The following is a 27,667-nucleotide window of genomic DNA, read 5'->3' on the forward strand; positions in this document are numbered from 1 at the left end:
TTTTTAACCCAAAAGTATGAATAAACAAACAATTTCAAAGGAAGGTCGGTATCACACGTGGGTTGGACCGTGCTTAGGACACCTCTTTGGTTTTGCTGTGTATATAAACTGATGAATGAAGCAATAATTTATAAGGCAAAAGGGAAAACGAAAAGTGCTAACTAAAAATAGGGGACGAAATCAAGTAGATAGGATGACAAGAATCTCATATGTAACGGCTAGAAAATCACGCTAATCACGGTAAGGCGTGATCCCTGCAATTAGCGACTAAACAAAACGATTGATTCCAAAATGTCCACAGCTCGCGCTCGATCGCCACATCCATATGGTTACCAATCCTTCTAGCTCATTACCAAACAAGATGTTCTAAGGCACTTTCCTATATAAATAAGGGAGATACTTACTTTTGTTCCATGCGAGACAAATGGTTATCTCATGCTTTTTCCACTCTCTTACTTTGATGGACAATTTTCTTTGAATATTGTTGAACTTCCAAAAATAATAAATCATTAGTTATTTTGATTTTCAGCAGATATCGAAAACATCTATAAAATAAATCGTAACTAAATTTTGATGGCATCATCATAGATTGGGCATGAAAAGATATTCTTGTAGTTTTACCCTTAAGTAACATTATCATAATTCTTTTGCCTTTTATCATTTTTTATGGCTTTACCATCAACCTAGCATGATGTTAAAACTTCTAGCATGGTAAAGGTACACTACAAGTCTACACTGTTAATTACATGTTTAGATTTTCATTGTATACTAATAGATTTCAGGTATCAGTCAAATTAAACAAGAATAGAATTCATATTAGAAAATTTGGTAAAAGGATAATTGACACTTAGTCAACTAGCTAGTAAATCAGAATAAGCCTATTAGGCACGAAACACTAACTTGGAGCAAGTTGTGGTTATGCATGTTGGGAATGCCAATCTATATTGTATTGGTCCACCAATCAAGCATCATCATAATAGTATATGCTATGGGAATTAAACATGCAATTGCATATTTGCAGGGAATAAAAATTGATGAAAGGTCCTAAATCTCAACCATACGAACGATGCAAGAGACCCAAATGCCCCAACGATTTATCAGAAAGTTGAGTTGACTCCTTGACATCATTAATTTCCCCCTAATATTTAATCATGTTCACATTTGTTGTGCAATAATTTATTCCATGGGTGCTTATATTGATACCTTTGGTAATTTAAATTGTGAAGTAAGCCGACTTTTCTCCAAACTTTTAACAAGCCGACTTTTTCCAAGGAATATAAAGGCTTCGGGTATATTTTTGGGAAATGATTCTCCACTTGGTATCAAATAATTCTATCTATTAGAATAATTTCAAATTTCTTTAGTGATTAAGTGAAGGAGGCTCATATACCAAATGTCAAATGATACATATAACTCCTTTTAATATCAATTAACTAGTATTTATCCCGTGTAATACTCCGGATCAGTTTTAATTATTAAATAAATTATTTTTCATAAATTTCTTAATTGATTTTATTAGGTTTACGTAATATAATGTATATTGCAAAATTTTTTTGGGGTAAGAAAATGTTATTACTTAATAAGAGTATTATAGATCAAAAAGCTTGTCAATGTCTTTATAATTACATATAATTATGAGACTTTATAATGTTTTACTTTGAAACATTAAGCATTAAAATTGTAGTGGATTAACGGTTAAACTTTTACATTTCATTCCAAATGTCATATGTTTGAATCCTAGCTAGTAACTACACAATGTTAATATTTTTAAAAAAGATTATAAACATGTGTATTAGAAGTATGAGAAGTGTGCCACATGGCACCGTTCCGTTGATAGGAACGTCTTTTAATATATTTGTATAGATTAATTGCCATATTAAATCCGAGGACGCATATTTTAGTACACATGATACTTTCTCGGCCCAAAAAGATATTCCCAGTTACGAGTTACGACATGGCACTACTTACAAGCACATATATAAGAAAAAAACATAGTCATTTCACATGTGTGGTTTTGTTTGATTTGTCTCTATAGATTCATTACGAAAATAAAAATTTTATAATTTTTACTAATATGTAATAAGATATTTAATGATACCAAACGTTTATTGACGAAAGTGAAAAGAGAACATCTTTTTTTAATTATTGTAATTAAATTTGTAGGATTTCTGGTCGATAATGTAAAAGTAAAAAAAGAATAAACTAATACAAGATGTTAGCGAAGGGGCCATATAAAAAGGAATATAAAAGGGGGTAAAGTCACTTCACCTTAAAAAAAAGTTAAAGTAGAGGTGATCAAAGTTAGGAAAAAGCCCAACCCGACCCTAAAGATGCTCGGATTTGTGTAGACTTTTCGGGCCCGTTTTTCGAGCCTTGTCGTGACCAACTTTTTTTTTGGGATAGAATTTGGACAACCTAAAAATGATTTTCGGTTCGAATTTTGGCCCAAAAAGGCAGTTGTAATTGGCTCGAAAAATTGGCTTTGGCCTTTGGATTCAAAACTCGGCCCCGCCATACAAGTGGGCAAATCTTTTGGCCGCGGCCATACCAGGCACCACCAGCCATTTGAACCTCTAAGATGAAGTGCTTAATTAGCTAAACCCTATACACTTTCCCTAATTTTCTTAGGACTAAAATTGTTTTTAAAATAGGAACTTATTAAATTTTTTTCTTTGATTCTCCATTGTTATCTCTTACACTTACTCTGTTTTTTTAATTACACCATTTCGTTATTAAACGTTTGCCAAGTCGATTCTATGAACGTCAATATCGCAAATATCTCTTACTGCGTATTAGTAAAAATTAGAAAATTTTGATATTTGAAATCCTTGTATTAAGACTAATTTAACAAGATCCTACTTGACTATATTTTTTCTTAAATGATAACAGGAACATTCCAAAAATGAAAATGTTTGCACTAATCTGAGACAAATCAAAAGAAGAAATTGTTCAAATTATTTTAAAATGGAAGAAGTATAAATATATGGTAATTGGGAAATTCAGGTCTGAGCTTGGGAAATACTTCCTCCGTTTCTAAATAAGTGCAACACTTCTTGTTTTCACGTTTGCCAATGTATTATTTTAACCATTAATATCTTCAATTATCAATAAGTAAAAATTATAAAAAGTTGATATTAAAAAAATTTACATTCAGACGAATCTAACAAGATCCCACATGACTATGTTTTTCCTAAAATGTAAATCACCAAAGATAATTAAAGTTTAAACTGTGAATAGTAAACACTATGCAAATGTTGCACTTATTTAGAAACGGAGGAAGTATATGGTAATTGGTAATTGGAATATCACTATTCACTAACACTAACCCACCTCAACTTCGACGCTCGGGTCCACATTGGCCTCAACTATGATCGAGGTTTGAGCTTTATCTTATACTTGAAGTGGGGGAGTTGGTGTGTGTGTCACTTTTCATGGCGACCATTTATTTGGAGTTAATTAGATGGAAGGGCTTACTATCCTTAGATAGATGGGGCCTGGTCGCTCGCAATGTTACCTATATAAAAACAAAACGAACATGATTGATTGAGATTCATAAACCCAGAAACAATAATAAGCCACTTTGAAGCACCAGCAGGAAAAGAGATGAACCAAATTGTTTAGAAAATATGTTGACTATCTTTCTTTCTAACATACAAACTTTGACATTTATGTTTATAAACGCAAAACCATGACTATTGATATCTCGAATTATTGACAAATAATAATGTAATATGATATGATTGATATTTAAAAAATATATGTTGAGACTTGAAATGAATCCCAACAAATTAAAAAAGCACATAACTATGGGGAAAAAACTATCTACCCACTAGAGATAAGCATTAATAATTAGTATAGTCCAACTCCACATAATTAATTTTTTTTGATTGTTTATTTCTGGTGATTAGATGTATCAATCTTCAACAAATGTAATCCTTATATAATGGACAATATTGGTCAAATCGACTATACCTGAACCATACACATGGGTATACGTAACTCTAGGCACAACCGGTCAAGCTAGCAAAAATAACATGAACATGAGCATAACGAATTTGAAATGAGCAAAAACTAACTTCATAAATTGCATCAAAGTGAGATACGAGAAAAGAACTTAATAGTACAATATGTATAGAATAATAAGAAGAAGAAAAACTACACTTCACTGAAACTAAAAAAATATGTAGAGAATTGGCAGGATTAAATCCTAAAACTGTTTCTCTAATGCTCCTTCATCTTCATCACTGAAGAAGGTCAATAAAACTCACTGTCGACTGCCGAGGCAATTTCTTTCAGCAATGCACTTTTGCTTCTTCCAACTTTACTAACAGGACGTAGTGTTACTGGTTCTTTCAGAGTGAGATCAATTACCACAACTCATAGATAAAGTTGATCAATTTATTTGAAGATAAAGCTGGATGAATATGGGATGTGAATGAACAAAATGCACAGCAAAATCAACTAATTTAATATACAAGAGCTCATAGTAGCCAGGATACAACTAACAAGACTTTCACTTCCTCCTATGTTCCACCATCTTTAAGCAATATTTTGAATGAAATTTACAAAAAACTGCATGGGCAAGGCGAAACGACCTCTAATTCTAGAACCTGCAACACCTTGTTCATTTGATGGCCTAAGCCCTGGATCTTCATCAGTGCATCAGAAAGCTATATCGAGAATTAATTCTGCTGCTTAAGGTCTACATCAGGGCACACCCTTATATCAACCATAGCATAGCCTCTTACAAGACTCACTTCCTAAGCTCCACCAGTTATCTTAACAATAATCTGATTGAGATTCATAGAAATCGCTAGGGCACGGTGACATGACCTCTTGTTCTAGGACCTGCAAAACTTCGTTCATAGATGGCCTATGTTCTGGGTCTGCATCCGTGCATCGTGATATTATATCAAGAATTGCTTCTGCTGTATCTTGATCCACATCAGGACACCGTTTATCCACTATATCCTCTAATCTATTGTCTCTCAATAAAGTGTTCATCTGTGGATTTTAGAATAATGGTAGAATTTTAATTAGATTGGAGAAAAAAGAATGCTTGCAAGTAATCAAAACTAAAGAAAAAGGAAAAAATATTGCAGAAACAAAGAGTACGGCAAAGAAGGGAGGGGAGGAGGAGTTTGGAACTCACCCAGCCAACAACATTTAAGCCTTTCTGAACAAAACATGGATCAGTAGGTCTTTTTCCTGTTACAAGCTCTAATAGAAGAACACCAAAGCTGTAAACATCTGACTTCTCTGTAGCTCTTCCACTTTGCAGATACTCTGCTCGAAAAAGGGTGCAAATATATGGATTAAAATGTTGATAAACCTACTCTTATACCTCCAAAGCTCGTGCATAATTCTAAGAACATTCTTCCATTTAATAAGACATGCAACAATATACACTTTCATGCAATAGCCTTGAAAGACGAGTAAAGAAGACATACCAGGTGCCAAGTACCCAAAAGTACCAGCAACAACTGTTGTAACATGAGCCTCTTCATCTTTCAAAAGCTTGGCAAGGCCAAAATCAGAAACATGAGGCTCCATATTTTCATCAAGAAGTATATTGCTTGATTTTATGTCACGATGAACTACTCGTGGGCAGCAGTCATGGTGAAGGTAGGCTAATCCACGAGCAGAGCCAAGCGCTATCTTTAAACGAGCGCTCCAGCTTAATACTTCATCATTCATACGTTCTTCTGTCAATTGCAATTAAATTATTATGAATCATCAAATAGATATTCAATAGCAACATCTTATGATATTAGATTATCTGTTATCTGCTTTTTTATGATATTTACAAATATAAAAAACAAAGGTAAACAAACAAAAATTGCATGAAAAATGCTCAATAACCAAACCAAAGAAATTACCATGCAACAAATCGTCTAGGCTGCCCATGGCCAAATAATCATAAATAAGAAGCTTTGATGTTGGTAATCTACAGTAGCCTCTCAAATTCACTAAGTTAATGTGCTTGATGCTGCCCAAGATCTCTAATTCCCTTTCAAAAACTTGATCAGAGCCTTCACGACCTCGGTCTATCCTTTTAACAGCAAATGTGCCGCAGTCATTCATGACCATTCTGTAAACAGTACCAAATCCTCCTGAACCCACGACATCTTCTTCATCAAGAGCCTCCAGCTTTTCAATGATCTCAAATGAAGGATATGGAAGATCACCGTGAAAAGTTATGAGCTTCGTTCCTGTTCCCAAAACAGAAAAAATGGTTCAAGGATTATTAAAAAACAAAAAAAAAAAGAATAACACCACCAATATCCCGCTAAAATGTGTAATCCTACTACCTGCTTCAGGTTCGACTTGCTTCTTGACTTCTGTGTATTTCTTAACAGCTCGTTCTTTCTTTGATACTGACCAAACCCAAAGAAATGCAGTTACCACTATAAGAGCCACTCCTAGCATGGATACTGCCCCAATCAACAACCCCTTAATGTAATGAGATGATCGCTTAGTGGGGCCTGCATAATGGATAAAAGATGTATTAAGACTCAGGAAATCTGTTATTAAGAACTCTATGAGAACATAAAAGAACTAGATGCAATTTCTAGACCAGCAAGGATGTCAGTAGTTACCTGCAGCTTCATCACTCTCTGCATGAGGTAAGACTGCAGGGAATCCAAGTGAGGTTCGGCATGGTTTATGCATTTGTCGTCCACAAAGATCCAAATTACCAATAAATCTGTGGCCAAGAAATCCAGAGTTAGAAGTGGATAAGGTACTGAATCATACAGCACCAGTCTTATTTAGCCAAACCCTACATTATGAAGGACCCTAGATAACGCCAGACCAGAGTATCAATAAGTTTAGAATACCGCATATTTCCTCTGATGCAATCAAAAGATAACGAATGGAAAATAACTATGTTACTGATTGTCTGCCCAAGTTTGCTTACAAGATTATCTATTTCTGCCTCCACCCCTTACCCTAAGGAAAGCTGAATGCAGATCCCTCAACGGCAGTAAGAGAGCCTATACATTGCTTAACTATTTGATCTGTAGATTGCTCCCATTACAGAGGAAAACTAATTCCTACGCAATATTTTGAAATAAGAGCTTTTATGCTAGAAGTGCATGCATACAGATGAATCAGGAGAACATGATAGACTTTTTACAAGCACCAAATGCCTTTACAACATGAGCCAAAAACTGTTAATTACATGCATCTGGAAACAAAATGAACCAGGCTACGCAGAATAAACAGGAAGATAGAAGTTCTCAGTGGACATGAGAATAGCCATTACCAAAGAGGACAAGGAGAGGACACAAGTAGTTAATCGTTTATGATCATAAAGCTTAAGTGAGGCAAAGACTGTGTATAATAAAAAAATCACTTTATGGATTAAAACAGGCTTCAAGGCAATGGTTTGCAAATTGGTCTTCGAAGTTCGAACTCAACAAGCAAGGATATACTCAATCCAAAAATAATTATTCCGTCTTTCTCAAACATAATGGCACACTTCTCACTATAGTGGTTGTTTATGTGGATGATATAATCATCACTGTTGATGATTCAGCTATTATTTTGCATCTCAAAGCTCACTTAGATCAAGTCTTTAGCATCAAAGATCTTGGCATTCTCAGTTTCTTTCTTGGAATTGAAGTGAGTTATCTTTCTCAAGGAATTGTTCTTACACAAGCTAAATTTACTAAAGAGTTATTGAGTTCTTGTGACATGGATGTGTCCAAGCCTGCCGTCACTCCTCTTCCTTTACATCTTAAACTGAGTGCAGATGAGGGTACTTTGTTGGCTGATCCTACTCTTTATAGGTGTATGGTTGGCAAACTAAAATTTTTGACACACATTAGGCCTGATTTGGCTTATAGTGTGCAGAATCTTACTCAATTTATGCATTCACCTACCCCTTCACATCTTACTGCCCTTACTCATGTTCTAAGATATGTTGCAAATACTGCTGGACAAGGGATATTAATCAAGGGTGCTGATCATTTAACTCTTCAAGCCTTGATTCTTGGGGCTCTTGTTCTGATACAAGGAAGTCTATTTCAGGCTACATTGTCCTATTTCATCTTCTCCTATTAGTTGGAAATCCAAGAAACTACCAACTTTTTCCAAGTCCTCTTTAGAGGCAGAATATAGAGCCATGACTCATGCTACTGCTCAAGTAACCTGGCTTGTAAGGCTCGTGGCTGAGTTAGGTGTTACAAAGTTGCAACCTGTCACCATCCATTGTGACAATCAATCTGCACTCCATATTTCAAGGACTCCAGTATTCCATGAACGAACATAACACATTGACATAGATTGTCATTTCACTCGAGAAAAACTTATGGAGGGACTCATTTCTTTAACTTATTTACCAACTGATTCTCAATTAGCAGATGTCTTCACCAAGGCTCTCCCATCTGCTCAATTTAATCATCTATTGTCCAAGCTAGGCCTGTATTTCCCCATGCCTAGCTTGGGGGGTGGGGGGGGGGGGGGGGGGGGGGGGGGGGGGGGGGGGGCATCTTCCTCCTCGACTAATACCAACAGATAGTAATAAGCATTCGAGAGGCTTGTTTCTCTCCCAAAAACAAAACTACTAAATCCTTCTCAGTTTATGCATTCACCTACTCCCAAAGCTATCATATTAACTAGTGTCTATTACAAAGGTACCCTTGCCCTTACTTTATTGCAGCTATCCTCAAAGAACTTATAGCTATCCTCTAGAACTTGTAGCATATTTGAGCCCATTCTTGATGACCTCTTTCTTTTCCTCTAGACTAGCTTCACCAAGGACTGAGAAGAGACTTACTAGCTTCTTAACTAATGTTAGCTTAGCAAGTCCTATTCAATCTAGCATCATGTTTTAAACAAAGGCGAGTAAATTCTTTTCCGAGGATGTAAAGAATTCTCATGGGGATTTATGTTGATGTTATGTTCAGAGTTCTAGTTGTATTTGAATCCACGAGAAACCAATTATTTTCAAAGAAGGTGATCAGTATTATTACGGTACATCTATGTTGCTAAATCATGCTTTAATATTGATATTATTGGGAGAAGGATCAATAATTGCATTGAAACATATTAAGGGTAAAACTTAGCTCTACAGTTTTCATCCATTCACTGTTCATTTCTAGTTTCGCATTTAGCAATCAAATCATTCTTCACTAATAGCTCAGAATTTGCAATTCTGGGTTAATTATCCTTCACCTTTTGTTCTTTACATATGCAACCCATAATTCCCAGTAGGGGGTATTAACGTTCCAAACCGAGATCGAGCTTGGGGTTACTCGGCTCGGCTCGTTACAATTTTACTCGAACTCGAACAGAGTATCGAGCTTTTTCGAGCTTAAATTTTCTAGTTTAATTTACCTTAAAACTGAACTTGAGTTAAAAAAAAAAACTATATTACATATATTCTATATACTTCCTCCGTTCCATAACAAGTGAAACACTTCTCTCTTTTTTGTGAGAGCTTTTTTAGGGAAGTGTTTCACTTATTATGAAACGGAGGAAGTATAGGTTTAAACTACTTAGTTTGAGTTTTTTCACAAGTATTGTACAAAATTTAAATACTTTTCATTTAATTTATGGAAAATAATATGGCCAAAACATATTTCGAGCTTGCTCACGAACTTTTCGAACAGAATTTTTCTATGTTCGGCTCTAGAAAATTTCGAATTGAACTCGAATAGTTTGCGAGCCAGCTAGGCCCATTAACACCCCTAATTCCCAATGCTTGATGTTCAATTATATCATTATTCGCGATGTATGATGTAAGACCATTAAGATCACTCATAGGGACGACTCATATTTGATGTTCAGATAAAGTGGTGGACTAACTTGTGCGTGCTCATGAGCAACTTGTGACATTTCGTGATGAGTCTGCTCTTCAATTTTTCTTTTTTGTGCAGATATCAGTGTAGATACTAAACGCACAACTGCTAAAATAGCTCTTATGAAATGACAAGTAAACAGATTATGGCAGTAAGTCTCCATGACAGAATATTAAGAATTGTCCTCCCTTAGGATGGCAGACACCTAAGTAAAACCACACGTCACAAACTAATATATAATCACCAGAAGACAAGAATCAGAGAGCTCAACTGCTCAAGCATAAATATTAGTCATCCAAGTAATGATTTTTCACACATGATGAGTAATTGTAAATTTGCAATGAACATGAACATAACATACGATTTATTCCCAAAAGCGCTGAGAGAACCAAAATCCGGTATCTCCCCTGAGAAGAAGTTCGTCGACAAGTTCCTAGAGCAAAAAAGAGAGAAAATATTCAAGGTTAGTTGTTGTTTATCATTCCTTCCTCATCGAGGCTTACAATGTATCATAAATTTCGAAAAAGTAGCAAAGCAACTCAATAATTGTTGTAGAACTTACAGATAACGAAGCCTAGTCAATCGCCCTAGGGAGGATGGTATAGCACCCTTCAATGAGTTACTAGACAAATCCCTTTATTCACAAAAGAAAAACATTGTACTCAATTACAAGAACTACAAGGTTTACCTAAACTGCAACATACTGCACTTGTTTGACAGTAAATAAAATCACTTAAGTGCAAGGTCATCAGTCTAAAGAGCATATAGATATCTTACAGTATGGTGAGATAAGAGAGATTTCCAATCTCAGATGGTATGCCACCCTGCAGATAATTGCCTCTCAAGTACCTGAAATTAGAGACAGCAAATATTTTATTTTGTCAAGCAAACATAGTTCAAGAACATATGAAAACTATATTGAGAAAGAAAATGTAGAAGTGTTTCACTTACAAAGCTTTGAGCTCACTACAATTTGAAATTTCATGAGGAACAAAACCATGCAAGCTGTTCTGATGTAGTGCTCTGATATACAAGTTCAAAAAACATGAATTTCATATATACAGAATTTTGGATAAAATACAAAAAAGGAAATCAAATTTAAGAAGGGAAAAAAATCCAAAAAACATAGAAGTGATAGAACTTACAGTCTTTGAAGTCTAGTAAGCTTCCCAATGCTTGGAGAAATTATCCCCCCAAGTTGCTTGTAAGGCAGATTTCTAAATATAGCAACATCAGATACATTACCATCAAGATTAAACATAAACTAAATTACATAAACAAATAAAGAGTGAAGAAAAAAAATTCAAGATGAAATATAAAACATAATCATACATAGAAATGACAGTTTGGTCTTTGGAATTACAGGAAATCCCAGTCCAAAAGCAAGGTGTATCATCAGTATCTCTCCAATTTTCAAGGGCATTATTGGTATCATTCAAAACATTCTTGATTTCAAGCAAAGTGATACCTAGATTAACATTTAGATAACATCAAAATTACAACAAATTTATGAATTTCAAGCTCAAACCCAAAAAAAAAAAAAAAAAAAACTCTTATTAGCAAAAAAAATTACCATCTGGTGTTAGAGCAAGAGGGCAAATGCTGAAAAGGGTAGCCACCAAAACTACTCTAAATATCAAAATGAGCAAACCCATTTGCAAATTCAACTTCAAGATGAGATTTTTAGCCTTCAATTTTAAGTCTTTTCACTCATCAAAAAAGAAGGAAAATTCAAAAAAATAAAATAAAATAAGAAAACAAAAACAAATTATACACTCTCACAGTCTCACTAGTAAAGTTTTGAACTTTGGACAGTCATGATAATTTTGAAGAAAGAGAAGAGTATTTAGTGGGTAAATGATATCATGGCAATGGATTACTCAAGAAGAAAAAAAACTAGTATAATTAATATGGTGCACTAAGTTCCAATAACTTTTATAATAACATATTGTGTCCTTTTGATGAATAGTCATTGACAGTGGTCAGTAAAATGGAGAAAAAAACACTTGGAAAGTTGTGCTTTGCAGAGAAGGAGGAAAGAGAGAGAGAGAGTAAAAAAAGGTGGATGTCTGAATTTTGATTGGGTTTTCAAATGGCGGGATTTTTTGTATGGTATACAAAATCCACCAACGATTTATGGAGTAAAATAGAATAATGAAGTCTGTTTCAAAATTTGAAACCATAAAGATTTGCACTTTGGTGGTTGAATACTTGAATTGAATCTTGGGTTTTGTCTCCTTGCTGCTTTTGTTGGTGGATATAATTGTTCGGAAAAAGATTGTTACTCTTTTGAGGAGTGAAGAAAAAATTTATTAAGATTTGTTTTATAGTGGGTTTGGTTCATTTTTAGTAAAGGAAAGAAAGAGAAAAGAAAAAAATGGAAGAGAAAGGAAAAAAACCTTAATTTCTCATATTTGGGAGGAAAGGAAAGTGAAATTTTATTAGAGAGTATTTCCTTCTAATTCCTCTCATTTCCTTTCACTTAATTTTTTTTAATTAATCAAACATTGGAAAGTAACAAATTTTATCCCACTTCCTTTCTTTTCCTTCCGAATTCTCTTTACCAAACAAGCTGTTAATTTTTGGATTTTTCACCAATTGCAGCCTTTTATAATAGCGAGTTTGTTAATTACAGCTTATTCATTTCAAACTTTCCAATTGCAACCTTATAAAATAAAGGTACTATTAAGTTGCACCCAATTTCATTTTCCATACTTAACCAAAACCCTCGACTTCTCTATCTCTCCTCTGACCTCCATTTTCTCTCTCCTCTCTCTCCTCTAACCTCCATTTTCTCTCTCCTCTAAGTCCCAGTCTCATCTCCCAAATATCATCCTCCACTAGTACCCTCATTCGACACCCTACGATTCCGAGTATATTCATCCTCACAAATTGCATCAAGTTTTTTGTGCTTCCTTCGTGTTCTTACACCCAATCGGATTCCATTTCCGCCCTTATTAGGTGAAATGAATGCCGATTGAGATTTTCGCATGACAAAATACTTATATAATAGAGCAAAGACACCTATTGTTGGAAATACCAGCACATAGAGGAGAGAGGAGATAAGAGAGAAGATAGAGAAAATGGTGGTCCTGGAGAGAGAGGAGAGAGAAAATGGAGGTCAAAGGAGAGAAAGCAAATGGAGGTTAGAGGAGAGAGAGAAGTAGAGGATTTTGGCCTGAAAATGACCGTTGGACCTTAACTATGGTTAACATGAAGTCATTTTTGGCCTGAAAATGAAATTGGGCTGCAACTCAAAGGTACCTTGATTTTACAAGGCTGCAATTGAAGAGTTTGAAATGAATAGGCTGCAATTAACAAACTCGCTATTATAAAAGGCTACAATTGGCGAAAAATCCTTAATTTTTTAATAGTTTTTAAGGTACATATAACATATTGAAGATTTTATTTTGGATTATTCCTTAAAAAAATTGTCCTAATTTTATTTTCTTATCAAATATAAAACTATTTCATTATATGAGCGTGACCTCTAGAATGACAAAGAAAATAAGGGTTTAAAAGAAGAAAGCAAGTACTATGTAAAAGAAACCACCCAATTTCTTATTTACGCAAATTAAAACTAGTTTATTTTTCTAACAAATTAGTTGTGAGCAAAATTTCATTATTGAAATCCATGGTGTTATATTTCAGAAAAAGAATCTTAATTGTAATTGGTTAATTAATACAATACTCCTATTAGTTTGTATTATGGGTAAAAGACAATATTCCTCATGGCTTAGTATTACTCATAACTAAGATAGGTTATATTTCAAAATACTTTTGGAACTTCTAGAGAGAGGGGATTTCCCTTCTCTCTAGAAACCCTAGCCCCAAAAAGTCGGTAGAAAAAAAACCCTAGCCATCACCCTCATCCTTTTCTCCTAGATTTAGCTATTTTTATGGCTTAACTAGTTTTTAGGCCCGGGCTACGCACCGGGTAATTATATATTTCATTTATTAATATTTTACTTTGAAATAATAACATCAAGTATCACTTGGTTTTGTGGTTAACACATTAGTATATATGCTTGTGATCTCGGGATCGAATCTTACATAATGCAATTTTTGTTTTTTTAGAATGTCGATTACATAGCATAGAATACTCCAAGCGAAGACGCCACGTGGCATCGCTCCTTGCTTAGGAGCGCCTTTTAATATATTAGTATAGATTTGTCAATTAAGTCATTTCTCTCTTGTCCTCAATCAGACTTCTCTTTTTGTAGCTCCTTGTTTGTCTCTTTCTCTAAATCTACTTACTATCTTCCTCTCTCATCTCTATGGTTGGCGTTGAAAATCGACCGCTTCGGTGGCGTGTGTGCGCTTGGCTTCGGTGTCCGGCTTGGGTGGCTTGAGTTGTGGATCCAAGTCGAGGTTTCCGTTCATTGGGGGGTGTTGGGTTATTCTTCGTCCGTTTCGATTAAAATTAGGACGAGGGTTGCTCTTCTTCTTCAATTGGAGACTACTGTTCTTGAAGATTCAATGTATTGTGGATCTTTTGAGAACGTTTTCGAGCTAATTCATTTTTTTGTGGTGTTTGTCTTCCACCTCGTGACAGGTCTCAAGAATGTGTTCTTGGTTAGACCTTGGGAGAAGGTATTGGCCACAACGGAACATCCACATGAGTTCCTTTAATCCTTTGTGCTCCTTTTTCCTCTTTATGTTTATTTTGATGTTTGCATGTTGTAAGCATCCTTTGGGAGGTTTTAGGCGGTGTCTCTTGTGGAAATACCACCTAGATTTCTTTTCTTGATAAAATAAAATAAAAATAAGTAAGATGAGTTATACAAGTGTATTATCATGTAACATGACTAAGTAATGCTTGTTGTCCAAATGAACTAAACAAATTGTACTATGTAATGCTTATTGTGTAACGTCACTATGTAATGAACTAAAAAAAAATATTGCATCTATTATGAAACTTACCCTTTATTAAAAAGTGTTGCATGTATTATGAAAAGAAGGAAGTAGTTATTTTGTCAGAGTATTATTAACAAGGAAGATCATTTTTTCTTCCGTTCTTTCTTACACATCATTCTCACATTTATTTCCAAAATTGTACAAAACCAAAAAAGTGATCTCAAAAATTGCAAACTATAAGTCAAACAAAAACAGTGATCTCGAGAATTGCGAGCTGAAAAATAGTGTTCATGCTACTACAACTAGTGTTCGTGTAACTACAAATAATGTTTATGCAATTAACAAATAGTGTTCATGAAATATAAATAGTGTTTTATTCCCCTTCCATTTCATGGGACCCACATCACCACCTTTTCAGCCTTTTATTATTTGTTTATCCCCGATAGATGATTACAAACATCTATCAAATAGATGTTTATCATTTCTCGCTTATAATTAAGGTTGTTCAAAGAGCGGTATGAACCGCACCAAACAACAACCCAAACCGTTTTTTCGCGGTTTGGATTATGATTTCAAGCAAATCGCGGTTTGCGGTTTGGGTTGGGTTTTAATTTTTGTAAAACGAACTCACACTGTAAACCGCGATTTTATACGATTTTTTTTAAAAAAATTCTTATCTATTTTGATTTTTTTTAAATACACTTAACAAGGTGACATACAAGTAATTATAAAAAAAAAAGGTGACATACAAGTAATTATGAAAAAAAAAAGATGGCATACAAATATATAACTAAAAAAAAAGTTTGAGGTAAAGAACTTGTACACTTTTGATAAATTATTATTTAAGTTTAATTATAAAGTTAATTTCATATTTATTAGATTACAAAATTAATACTGCGGAGGAAAAATATAGTTAAATCGCAAACCAAACCGCACGAAACTGTTTGCGTGATTTGGTTTAGGTTAGTTTGGGCAAAAGTGCAATGTGGTTTGGGTTGGAAAAATGTCTAACCATATAGTATTTGTGAATTGGATTAGGTTATATCCCAAACCGCACCAACCGAAACCGCGAACACTTCTACTTATAATCGATCACCATATTGATGTCTGATTATGTGGTTAGGATTGGCAACATTGTCACAGAAAGATTGGAATTTGCTATAGTTATTTGATATCTCGATGGAGGACATGTTTTAGATTAAGGTATATATTGTAGTCGATAGGCATAGCTGAGATTTGAGGGTCTCACTATGAGCATCACAATACATACGACCCTTGCCTTTTCATATGAAAGCTACGTTGCTCATACTCTTCATTTCACCTCAACTACCCGTATCAGATCCTCGGACATGAATGAGCCAATTGGACATTTCATTTTGAGCCAAAAAATTTAAAAAAAAATCCACAAAATAGCTGGATGGGACACTGGACACGTACCCATGGGCCGTGTCGGACATTGGTACCCGAATCTGAGCAACATAGCATGAAGTATGAAACACACAAACGTTCATGCAATTATATTTCACATCTATTTCAAAGCTTAAAGAAATGCAATTCTCTCACAATGATGCATTTTTTAGCAATGTTCATGGCAAACTCAACCTGGAAGTCTTGTTCCCGATGCTTGGTCGTTGCATCACTTTGGGTTCAATGAGACGAGAGTCTATCCATTTGAGAGTTTCAATTGATGATTTGGAAAGCTCCCTGAGAAACAGAAGTGAGAACCCTCATTGGATCTTCTACTGCTGGAGGCAATTTCTAGTTCAGAGGGCTTTGTAGAAGCTGAAATAATTTAACAACTCAATTGCTTGGCAAAGTTTAAGCTCTTTGACCCTAGAAGCTTACTCAGAAGCTAGGCCAAACAGGCACATTATACTGGTTTCGATAATCTTCGTAAAGAGTAAAAGAAGAAATTTTTTTTTACAGCATGAAGATTAACTTGAACAATAATCTTGAGTATAACTCTGAACCTTAGTCAACAGTTCAATTTTACGCAAAAGAAACTCGTATAGGCTACACATACCTCCAACCTTAGACTGATATCAGTCTCTAATAGATGCACATACTCCCGAGTCCCCGGTCCGCCTAATAATTTGTCATTAGTGAAAGCTAAGTCGATAAAAAGAGGGGGTGAAGATAAGTAAAACAAATTATTGATATTATATGGTGTTAGCATAAATTTATACAGCAGAAAGGAAGTTAAAATCAAGAAACTCGTGAACGGGGATGAAGACAACACTCTTAAAGATGTATATTCTAGAAAGACAATTAAGTCATTACCACTTTATTTTAGTTGATTTAGGCAGAAGACAAATATATTCAGACATATAGTCAATACGAACAACTAATTATCTAAAAGAAGGAAGCTGAACTAGAGAAAATACCTGACATGAATCAGCTTCAAAGACTCCTGCTTTACGATAGAGAGTATTGTAGTTCATCCATACACCTGGGTTGCTACTGTCAAGGATGCGTGGATCAAAGTGCACACGCCTTGAATCTTGTGCATCTAAAAAAGCAAGGACATTAGACTAACACATTAATGTAAGCAAACTATCAAAGAATAAAATGCTTAAAGCTAATTCATGTCGGGCTATGTTATGTCCATCAACCCCGAACAGATTAAAAGAAAACGGGCACAGACTGCTGCAACAAGTACGAGACATCTTATTACTAGAGTAATATCAAGCTGTTACCTCCACCAAAGGTTTGAAGTGATGCAACCGGAGAGGTTACCATGTGCGTCAAATTACAAAAAAAAACAATCCAGCCATGAAGGAGATGCAATCAGACAGGTTATTTACTTTGAACATCACAAGTTAATAAATAGTCCATGCTCAAAAACAGCATCTAAACAATATAAACAGTAATACATGAACTCTGAAAGGAAAAGCTGAGGTAACGTGTTACTGAATACAAGAGAAGATAGTATACTTTTTTTTTTTGATAAAAGAAAAGATAGTATACTTACCTCATATGAAGAATCGTATGCACTTTTAAGAGATGGCAAATAGCCAAATACAAAGGCCAGCACAAATAACAGAGGAAAGTTTGAAATTTGCAGAAAAACTTTGGTTCATGGTAAAACTATCAAAAAGACTTGTTCATTTAAACTGCTAAAGGATAAGACAAATATCAGACAACCCTTTCCCAAGTCCTAACCCTGTCTCAAAAAGACACCAAGACGGGGACAACTACAAGTACCTGCGCAACAACCCAGTTTTCGTATGTTCAGTTAGTCAATACAGTCATCTAGAAAAATAAGAGCTGTACCAAAACTAATGGTTAAGACTTAAGACAACTGGAAAAACATATGTTCATCTATACACAAAAAGTAAATTTGAAAAAATTTCACATAGAACACATGTAGAAGTAAGATCTCGAGAAAAAATAGAATCAGCAAGATGAAGCCAAGAAAATAGTCATTTAAATAGCCATTCAAAGAAAAGGTATAGCAACTGCAACTGCTGCAGGCAACTACCTAGATTTTATAAATTAGAAAAGCTAAACAACAAGACGGATCAAAACCGCAGAAGCCTCAAGCCTCAGAAAGCCAAGTTTTATGAAAGGCAGAGGGATCACGAGAGGAACTACTCTAAAGGCCGTCCGGATCATAATAGCATAACAAGATATTCTTGGGCTATCATTCATAGACTATGATGAAAAAACAAAGAATCGATCCTTTGAGTATTCAGAATTGCATGGGAAAATAAATGGAGAGGAGGATATATATGGTATATATCCATCTATATTGAATTGGAGGTACAGAAATGATAGAATACACAAATCATACAGAAGAAAAGTGACAAACCCTGAATCCTGATCATATCTGCCTCCATTTGCATGCAAAGCATCACCACGGCCTCATATCTCATGGTGACGTCTCTAAACATATAAACTAAGATTGTAAGCATGTGATTATCCCAAGACCGCATCAAATGGAGTATTGTGCGTTAACTTGATCAGTCCACAGCCTCACACACTAGTGAATTGCAAAACTGTAAGTTATACATAAGTTCTGTAATGCTTGCCTGTAGGTCATAAATTAGAAGGCATGTCATGTTGTCACTTACTATCATGTATGCAACAAAACACCGGCATGAGAGTCACTCTACAAGAGTGCAGCAAAGATTGTGAAAAAGTTGCTATCTAGTCCATAAATGCTAATTGTCCACGATTATCAAATGAATCAGATAAAAGGAAAGGAAAAGAAAACCTACAATGCGAACCACGAAATAGATGTGGAATTTTAAAAACAAACGGGCCAATTCATCCATTCAACACGAGACCCAAACACAGCCACCATCGACATGAAAACCAGCTCATAAATCAGCATCCTCCGGTACAACTAAGAAAAGCTAGACAGATAACAGAAAAGTATCCTGTAAGAAGAAACAGTGGAATGGAAAAACTTATAACAATTATACAATATAAAGAGAAAGGGAAAACGAGAGCTGCAAGGGGACGACAAGAGAGTTCATTTCAATACAAACTGAAACTCTTATATATGCATACACTAATTTACATAATATTATATGTAAAGGTAGGCAGTAGGCACAATATAGCGATGCAACTGACATATGGGGTGCACATTGATGAGAAATCACCACATGGCAGTTACAATCATTCTCGGATGAACTTGTGTACAAGTCATAATCTTTTACCCATTAAAAAGTTTAGGTCCACCATCATACCCAAGAAAGTGAACACTTATCACAAAAAAAACTCCTTGAGAGTAATATCCAAGTCAAACAAAATGTTATCATGATTTAATGAAACTAAAACATGGAACAGAGATATCCACCTAAGACATAAGACAGAAACAAAAAAACTCAAGCTTAATCATGGACCTCGAACATAACATTGTTACAAAGAAAGAGAATATACCCTAACTTAATACTGTAATCAAGGAAGAACGATAATATATAACCACAGAAAGCAAAATTGTATCACAACTATGATAACACAACATGGACCAAAGAGATCCACCTAAGACACAATACAGACATACAGGAAGGTCTGAACTCACTCATGATGAACTCAAATCATGAACCTAGAGTATAGATAGAGTGGAAAAAAACTAACTGAATCTGAAATCAAGTTTCATCTTCCTCGATAAGGAAAGTCAGGACTTCAAATCCTTAAGAGCCTTCTCTACAGCATAAAAGGTCATCTTCTTTATCTCTAATTTATCCTCTTTTGCCCTGTGATTGGGGGGAAGGACTCGGAACTCTTCAGTCAAACGCATACATTCTGGAACATTTTCAGGTGAGACAAAATCCAATGCGACCTTAATGCAGGACTTCAAATTGCGAACCTGATGTGGACAACCAGCAGGAATAAAGACAGCTTCTCCAAGCTTTTGTACAAATGTCCACGGCTCAACACCATATTCCTCCTTGAGCTTCCTTTTGTGCTCTTCAGTCAAGTAAAATGTTTGATCATGAATCGGATGCACAACCTGCTTCACAAGGGACCCATATATGTGCCTGAATTCCTTAAAATGCCTCTTAAGATACTCTTGTAGCTTAGGACTATCCTGTCTCCGAAATATATCCCATAAAGCACCACCCTCCAAAGATTCTGAAACTTCTAACATTTCATCTAACTTTCCCTCACTACTTGGTTGTGCAGTCAGTAAATCTGGCTCACTGTCTCCCTCACTTCCACAAGATTTCATTTCAATCTGGGGACTGGATGTATCGGTCCCCCTCATTGTTCTACAAGACTTCCTCTCCAAACTTACCTTAACAACTCCTCTTTTCCTTTTTCGACCTCTCCGTTTCCCAGCAGCAGGCTTAACCTCTTCAGCCACATCATCGTTCACTTCATCCACCAGTGGCAACCTAAGACTTTCTTTGTTGCTATAATTTTCTCCTTTATCAGCAAATTGCTTCTTAATTTCTGTGTTGAGACCACTTTCATCGTGATTTTCAGAATGAGAAATATCTTTTCTCGGTCCATCAGTAATTCCATCATCAACATTTAATTTTTCCTCGGCTATAAGGCCATCACATAGCTTATCTGTGCACACAGGCTCAACAGATTCTGCTCCTGAATTTGTATCCTTTGGAAGAGATGTTTTACTATCTTCCAGCTCCTGTACATTCAAAAGATCTTGCTTCATCATGAAATGACCAGGTTGAAGCTCTTTTCCACTGGAATCATCAATGCACTTGCGATATGGTACACCAAATTCACCATCAACCATAGCAAGCTGTTCTCTGCCGTTTTGAGTTACATTGCCCAGTCCATGACAATTCAATGGGATTGCAGAAGACTGGCAATTACTAGGAAATTCTACAGCAGAATTAGTCGACTGACCACCTGCCAAATCAGTCTCATGCGTATTGGCGTTTGCAATTGGACTATCGCCATATATTTCTTCCAGATCTTGGGCAAAATGCTTCTGCTTCAATCGCTTGATTCTCCGGAGTTCTTGAGCATTGAGCTTCACTTCTGCTGTATGTGTCAAAATGTTCACTGCATCAGACATGTCGCAGTGCAGTTTAGTCACTGAATCTCCTCGCCCTAGCTCTTCTACAATCCCATAAGCAATATAAGTCTTAGGCCCCAGATCTGGCTTCAGGGACTTGTCCGGCAACCTGGAAGCAAGATTAAGAACGCCATCACGGGGATGTGTGTACTCTTTAAATGGCAAAGCCCGGATAAACTCAGCACCATGCCTAGGCAAATTCGCATCAAATTCAGTAGATGGCGGCCAGTCCTTCAATTTCAATAGCAAAGGCCACATGTAGGGATCAAACTGACACTTTGTATACCCAGTAAAGAATTTATGAATATTGACATCTAACTCACACCAATTAAGGCAATTGATAGCCCTTACATTCAATATCCTAGCATGCTTCGGATGTTCCAACTGGCGAACAGCACGCCACATGACCATTGGCTCCCAACTTAAACCACTTGTAGTCTCGAGTACGTTTCTGACGATGATAGGCTCAGCCCTGGCCCAATGCCATTGGAAATGTTCTAAATCTTCATTTTTTATGTCAATGGCAGCGGGGCAGTACAAATAATTGTCATCAGAATCTTCTCGGGAGGCTGCTTTCCTTGAATTACCAGTTTCAAAACCTTCATTACCCACAGACCTGGTGCAGGAGCAGTCTTGTGAGCTAATTACATGTTTACTATTAATGTTGCAAGTTCCAAGCACTTCTTCTACCGTTTCCGTTAATTGCAAAACATCTACTGGGAACATATGCTTTAAGTGCAGCACCCCATTGCCACACCCCCCAAGTGTCCCTGGGGGACAAGGTATGCTACCGTCCCTATTTGATTTCCAATCTAACGAAGCCGGTCGATCAGAAACATTATCTTTTCTCAAAAGTTCTGAACCAGCATCCATGCTAACAACATCAGGAATGTTCTCATTCTTCGAAGTTTCTGAACCAGCATTCATGCTAACATCATTAACAATGTTCTCACTTTTCAAAGGTTCTGAACCATCCGCATCCACACTACTACCATCTCGAAGATTCTCATTATTCACAGGTACAGGGTCTTCTCCATGCAAATACGGATACCCTCTATCGACAAATTCCACCACCACCTCTTCAACAACCCCTCTAAGGCTACCATCTCGAACTTCCCGACAACAGACAAGACATAAATCATAACAACATTGCGGACAACTTCTATGCATATCAACAATCGAAGTCCTACAATTATTACAAAACATACGTTCATCAAGAGGGCAATCAACATGTTCTACATTTACCTCAGCTGGTGACACACCTTGAATTCGAGCCTCGATCTCTTTCTCCATCATCTGCTCCTCATTAAACTGCTTCAAGTAAGGAAAAACTGCTTGCAACATATACAAAGAGTGCTTCCTTCTATCATCCTCACTAATCTTCAACTTTTCTTTCTCTAACGTTTTTTTAATTGCACCTTCTAACCTCAAACAAGCCTTACAATTGCAATTCCCACGACAAACCGGGCACGATTCAGCAAAGTACTCCTCTGTCTTATCAGGATACCAATTAGTAATACAAGGAATGCAAAATTTCTTCCAGTTACATTTATTACAGAGAACAACTCTTCCCTTATCATTTCTCTTACACTGATGACAAGTACTCCCACCAATTTCATTCCCATCATCATCTTTCCTCTTCCCCCTCTTCCGTTGTATTGGTTCCCGGTGTGCACCCATACCCCTTGTAACTCTGCCAATATTACTACTCTTTTTCTCTGACGCATTTTCACAAACATCTTCTGTGCATTCCAATTTCTCCCCAGAAACATCATCTCCTGAACTACTTCTCAAGAACCCATCTTCAATCTTCACTCCTCCATTAAAACCCATATCACTTTCATCAATCTTTGAGTTTTTCCCCTTCCCTTTTCGGGTCCCACAATCATTAATATCTCTCTCTCCTCCATTATTTTGTTGCTTCGGTTTTCGACCTCGTTTCTTGAGAGGCAATAACTTCCCAGCTTTCGCCTCTTGATGATCATCGGTGGGGTTATTTTCCGGCGGTTTTCCGGCGCTTTCTGCCGCCTTTTTCGATGGACGACCCCTCTTTTTTTTAGTCAACGGTAAAATATGATCTCCTTTTTTATTGTCTGAATTAATAGCAGAAAGGGTTGATTCTACATGCTTTTCTCCGTCTGAATTCATGGTTAATTGAAGAGAGGAGAGAGAAAATTATTAAGAGAGAAGATTGAGGGCGGTTGTTAAAGAAACAAGATCGTAAAAATTGATTGAAGTAAAGAATGGAGTAAAAGTGGAACCAAAATTACATGTTAAGTCAAAAGAATTTAATCTTTGTTGTTAAATCGAGGTAAGTTTCATGGCACTCGCACGGTTGCACCCGGTTTTGTGCCCCACTGTTTTGGAAATAAGGAAAGTAAGAAACTAGTATAAAAAATTAAAACATCTTACTTAGGTGTTGGAGTACCGTTTGTGGTGGCGTGGAAGATATGAGAAACTCTTGGTGAACAAACTGACCAACTAACGAGTCCGTCTAGGTGTCCAAGTGTTTAAAGCTATGTTTAGTTCACCTGAAATTTTCTGATCTGAACTTATTTTTTCTGATCTGAACTTATCTGATCTGATTACAAGTTCTTATCTTTTAGATTTCTCTCAATATATAAGAAAAAATATAGTCATGTGGGGTCTTGTATGATTCGTTTCAATGAGTACTTTATTAATATTTAATTATTATAATTTTTACTAATATGTAATGAAAGATATAATGATTTTTAGATATAAGCATGATCTGAACTGATCTGATCTGAACTTATTTTTTCTGATCTGATCTGATCTGATCTGATTAGATCTGAAATAAGCAAAAATAAGGTGAACTGAACATAGCCTAAGTGTTTTTAAAAACTCAAATAGGGACAACTTGGTCATTTTAAGTGCAAAAGAAAGGCTAAGGAAATACTTCCTCCGTCTTCTATTAGTTTACCGCTTTCTTTTGCACAGAGTTTTAGGAAGAATAGTATTGTGGGGCATACAAGGAGAAAGAAAAGATTATTTAGGCTATGTTCAGTTCACCTTATTTTTGCTTATTTCAGATCAGAAAAAATAAGTTCAGGTCAGAAAAAATAAGTTCAGATCAGTTCAGATCATATCATGCTTATATTTTAAAACTCATTATTATTATTAAATATCTTTCATTACATATTAATTAAAATTATAATAATTGAATATTAATAAAGTACTCATTGAGACGAATCAAACAAGACCCCACATGACTATATTTTTTCTTATATATTGAGAAAAATCTAAAAGATTATCTCTAGTTGTGAGTAATGTCAAGATTCTAAGTGAGAAAGATAAAAAAATATAAAGGGGGTATTATTATTTACTAAATGTTACGTAGTGTAAAACATAGTAATTAAATATCACAACTCCCAAAGATAGGTTCTAAAACTGGAGACTTGTGCAACAATGATTGGCTCGAATCCCGACGCAAACTCCTGACCAGCAACCTGCAAAAAAGGGACCCACCCTGGAGGTTTGGGTGGTATTTCCCCCTCTGATGCTTAAGTCAGATAACCGGGATGTGAAGGAACTTTTAGAGAGAGAAAGTAGAGAGAGAAGAATTTATGGCAGAATAACAGTACTATGCTCTGAAAAACGTACCTTTCACCCTGAAATCAAGGACTATTTATACTGTTTGAAATGACTGTTGTACCTTGATGTCACCCTAATTTGGGAGCATCTGATTGGCTAAGCAGTAATATCAGGACACGTGGCAAGCGCTGATTGGTTAGTACATTTTACCTTTTAGCTGAATCAGTCTTTACTTCAGTGGGCCTAAGTACAATTTTAGGGCCATAAAGGAGCTTTTCAGTACACCTTTTCCTCAGGAAGGTGTACTTTAGCCCACAGAACTTGCAGGCCTTTGTACTTTCCTTGGCCTAAACAAATGCCACATGTAGGGCTGAGATAGCGCCACGTGCCATAAGGGTAGCCGTTGATTTTTAGGCTACAACACTAGTACATTTGTTCAAAAGAATTATTATTGTTGTTGCTGTTGTACTTATTAATTATTAATATTGGTAATTATTATTAATCTTGTTGTTACCATTATAAATGTCATTGTTATTATTTTAAGTTATTTTGTTGTTATTAAATAATAGAAAATTAAAAGCCACGTGTTAAGAACAGAAGATTGTCGCAAAAATAAGAAATATATAAAATATGATATCTCAAATTCATGACAACGAAACTACTAAGTTCGGATTACATTTCAAAATAAGCTAAGTGTGAGATACAAATTATAAATTTAGATTCGATATACCTCTTCCTACCGAATTCCAAATCTCTCTAGCTATTTGAAGTTGCACGATATTTATTTATTTTTTGCTCAATTCATAGTTGTTTGTATATCTTATTTTATTTTATATGGAAAAAAAGAGTTGAGTTTGCCGGTGTAGTGGGTTGGGGAAAGGAGTTTATCTTATTTTATTTTATTTCATAGTTGTTTGTATATCTTATTTTATTTTCTTATCTTATCTTATTTTATATGAAAAAATACAAAGGGAGTTTTATTTTTTGTATATCTCAAGTGGAGAGTAGGGTTATTAGGTTGTGGAGAGGAGGGAGTAGAAGTTGGGGTTGCACGGTGAAGTGGGTTGGGGAAAGGAGAAATGCGTGCAGAGGGAGGAGTGGGTTGCAAGCCCAAGTGAGAAGGAAGAGGTAAGATGCGTGATTTTTTTTCAAAAAAGTGAGGCACGCATTGCGTGCATAAATTGATGCTAGTATTGGTAAGGAGAAGTGCCTTACTAGATCGACTCATTTTTGGTAAATTGAAATCCCCTAATTTATCAAAATTTTGTGTTACAAGAATTATAAAATCGAAAGATAAATTAGTGGTTTTGTTTTGCTCTTATTTATATTTCGGCTCTTATTGGACTTATCCCAGGCCATTTATAGCCATGGCCTAGTTAACCAAGTCCATAAGACCGGCAAGATTTTTTGAGAAAAAGAAGTTAATCGTTGTAGTATATTAGTTAAGCGTTGAAATATATTAGTTATATCATAAAAATCAAATTATAATGCATTTTATTGGCTATAACTTCAATATCACGCATAAATAATTATGTCTTCTCAAAAAAACTAATGCACTAATTCTATCATAAACCCTCCAAAACAAACCAATCATGCTCTTATTCAATAAGTCAGACAACAAAGAATTGCAACAAACCAAACTAGGGCAAAATTCACCATCTTTAACACACAAAAACAAATTAGCAGCTTCAATTAAGAAACCTTTTTCTTACAAACATTGATCACTATATCAAAGAAGAACAACCAAAATTGAGAAAGAAAACAAATATTGATGAATACCCAATTGAGAATGTGACCAGTTGAAGAAACCTAGAAGTTTAGTTGGATCAAAAAACTGATTATGATGAAGAACAAATTGAATAATATATGGGTTTAGCTATTTAGTGATATTTGAAGAACCCATTTAAATTTCCTAGTTGTTGTGGTTGAGAAGTGTTGAAATTTCTTCAACATTTTCGCCATTGGAGAGATTCAAGGTGGTGAAATTGCATGAGATAATCTTAATTTTGTGCGAAACAAAAATAACTAAATACCCAAATATCATAACTATTTATTAGAAAATAGTAACTAATAGCCAGAATCACCATTATAAACCATAAAACCATAAATGAAGGCCGAGGCTAAGAATTGGAGGAAAAAAAAAGACTCGTCTCACGTTAGTGTCAACGTGAGACGGTCTTTTATAAGACTTTGCGTATATATAGATACTCGCTCTAAATGATGTGTAATAATACTTTAAAACAATTATTGTTAGACTTAGTTTAGACATTTTACATATTCTATAGCTAGAATCCTTAGATTAGATACTTTTAAGATAAAGATTGAAATGTAAGTGAAAAAGAAGAGATGAGAAAGTGAGTAGTCACTGAACAATATCTTCATAAAATTAGTAATACAATAGAAAATTACTAATCTATGATGTACTTTTTAGTAATTTTTAAAAAAATTATATGTAGTTTCTTATGATATATTTTTTTCCCTTAGCGTCCTTTATCTTCAAGCTAGCATCTTCTAGTGTCGTCTTTATACTTGTGGGTAGGGATGGAAATGAATGGGATTCGGGGAGGGTGCGTGGAGCATCACCCGCATCCATCCGCTCCACCCGCATCCATCCATCCATCCGTCACCCACCGGGTGAATCGGATGGGTCGGGTGATAAACAGGTGAAACCATGTAGTATATTTTCTAATGAAATTTGTGATATGATATACATCATATAAAATATTTCTATCAAAAATATAAAAAGTAAGTAAGTTTACATGTACAACTTAATAAATGGGTGATGGATCGGGTGACGGGTGAAAAAATTCTCACCCACCACCCGCTTTCCATCCATTTAAATCGGGTTTTTCATCCACTTAAAAAACTGGGTTAAACGGGTGATGGGTGATACACCCATTTTCATCCTTACTTGTGTGATTGTGTCCGACTGTCCGTGTTTGCACCTGTGCACCTT

At 35.5% G+C, this 27,667-nt stretch overlaps 2 protein-coding genes across 17 annotated transcripts; both read right to left on the reverse strand.

Annotated features, from left to right (window-relative positions):
* Positions 1-4,377: 4,377 nt before the first annotated feature.
* LOC104894115 (LRR receptor-like serine/threonine-protein kinase FEI 2) lies at positions 4,378-11,954 on the reverse strand. 2 transcript variants are annotated; one of them, XM_010680286.4, is made up of 13 exons: positions 11,380-11,954; positions 11,139-11,274; positions 10,952-11,023; positions 10,758-10,829; positions 10,584-10,655; positions 10,369-10,440; positions 10,168-10,239; positions 6,600-6,706; positions 6,312-6,485; positions 5,880-6,212; positions 5,451-5,702; positions 5,153-5,286; positions 4,378-5,004 (listed from the first exon to the last, which is right to left on the reverse strand). In XM_010680286.4, the coding sequence occupies exons 1-13, from the start codon at positions 11,459-11,461 to the stop codon at positions 4,780-4,782; spliced, it is 1,803 nt and encodes a 600-aa protein (XP_010678588.1). In that variant the 5' UTR covers positions 11,462-11,954; the 3' UTR covers positions 4,378-4,779. The 2 variants fall into 2 exon arrangements, with proteins under 2 accessions (XP_010678588.1, XP_010678587.1); XM_010680285.4 differs by having other exon boundaries at positions 5,451-5,705; positions 11,380-11,945.
* Positions 11,955-13,805: 1,851 nt separating this feature from the next.
* On the reverse strand, positions 13,806-23,574 carry LOC104894116 (lysine-specific demethylase JMJ29). 15 transcript variants are annotated; one of them, XR_007274141.2, is made up of 5 exons: positions 19,749-23,574; positions 18,884-19,021; positions 17,048-17,172; positions 16,266-16,367; positions 13,806-14,546 (listed from the first exon to the last, which is right to left on the reverse strand). XR_007274141.2 is itself a non-coding variant. In XM_048644228.2 (2 exons), exon 1 carries the CDS (start codon positions 23,305-23,307, stop codon positions 19,789-19,791), a length of 3,519 nt encoding a protein of 1,172 aa, XP_048500185.1. In that variant the 5' UTR covers positions 23,308-23,574; the 3' UTR covers positions 18,774-19,021; positions 19,749-19,788. The 15 variants fall into 15 exon arrangements, 1 of the variants encoding a protein (XP_048500185.1); XR_007274135.2 differs by having other exon boundaries at positions 16,266-16,445; XR_007274133.2 differs by having other exon boundaries at positions 13,806-14,551; positions 16,266-16,445.
* Positions 23,575-27,667: the final 4,093 nt, after the last annotated feature.

The sequence above is a fragment of the Beta vulgaris genome, chromosome 5, assembly GCF_026745355.1.
Source record: "Beta vulgaris subsp. vulgaris cultivar EL10 chromosome 5, EL10.2, whole genome shotgun sequence".
In the NCBI taxonomy this organism is placed as follows: domain Eukaryota; kingdom Viridiplantae; phylum Streptophyta; class Magnoliopsida; order Caryophyllales; family Amaranthaceae; genus Beta; species Beta vulgaris.

Coding starts and splice junctions, on each gene's coding strand:
- LOC104894115 (XM_010680285.4), bottom strand. CDS start 11,461: ATGGGTTTGCTCATTTTGATATTTAGAGTAGTTTTGGTGGCTACCCTT. Junction 10,441..10,583: donor CTCTCTTATCTCACCATACT/GTAAGATATCTA, acceptor TTGTGAATAAAG/GGATTTGTCTAGTAACTCAT. Junction 6,213..6,311: donor GCAAGTCGAACCTGAAGCAG/GTAGTAGGATTA, acceptor TTTTGGGAACAG/GAACGAAGCTCATAACTTTT.
- LOC104894116 (XM_048644228.2), bottom strand. CDS start 23,307: ATGAATTCAGACGGAGAAAAGCATGTAGAATCAACCCTTTCTGCTATT.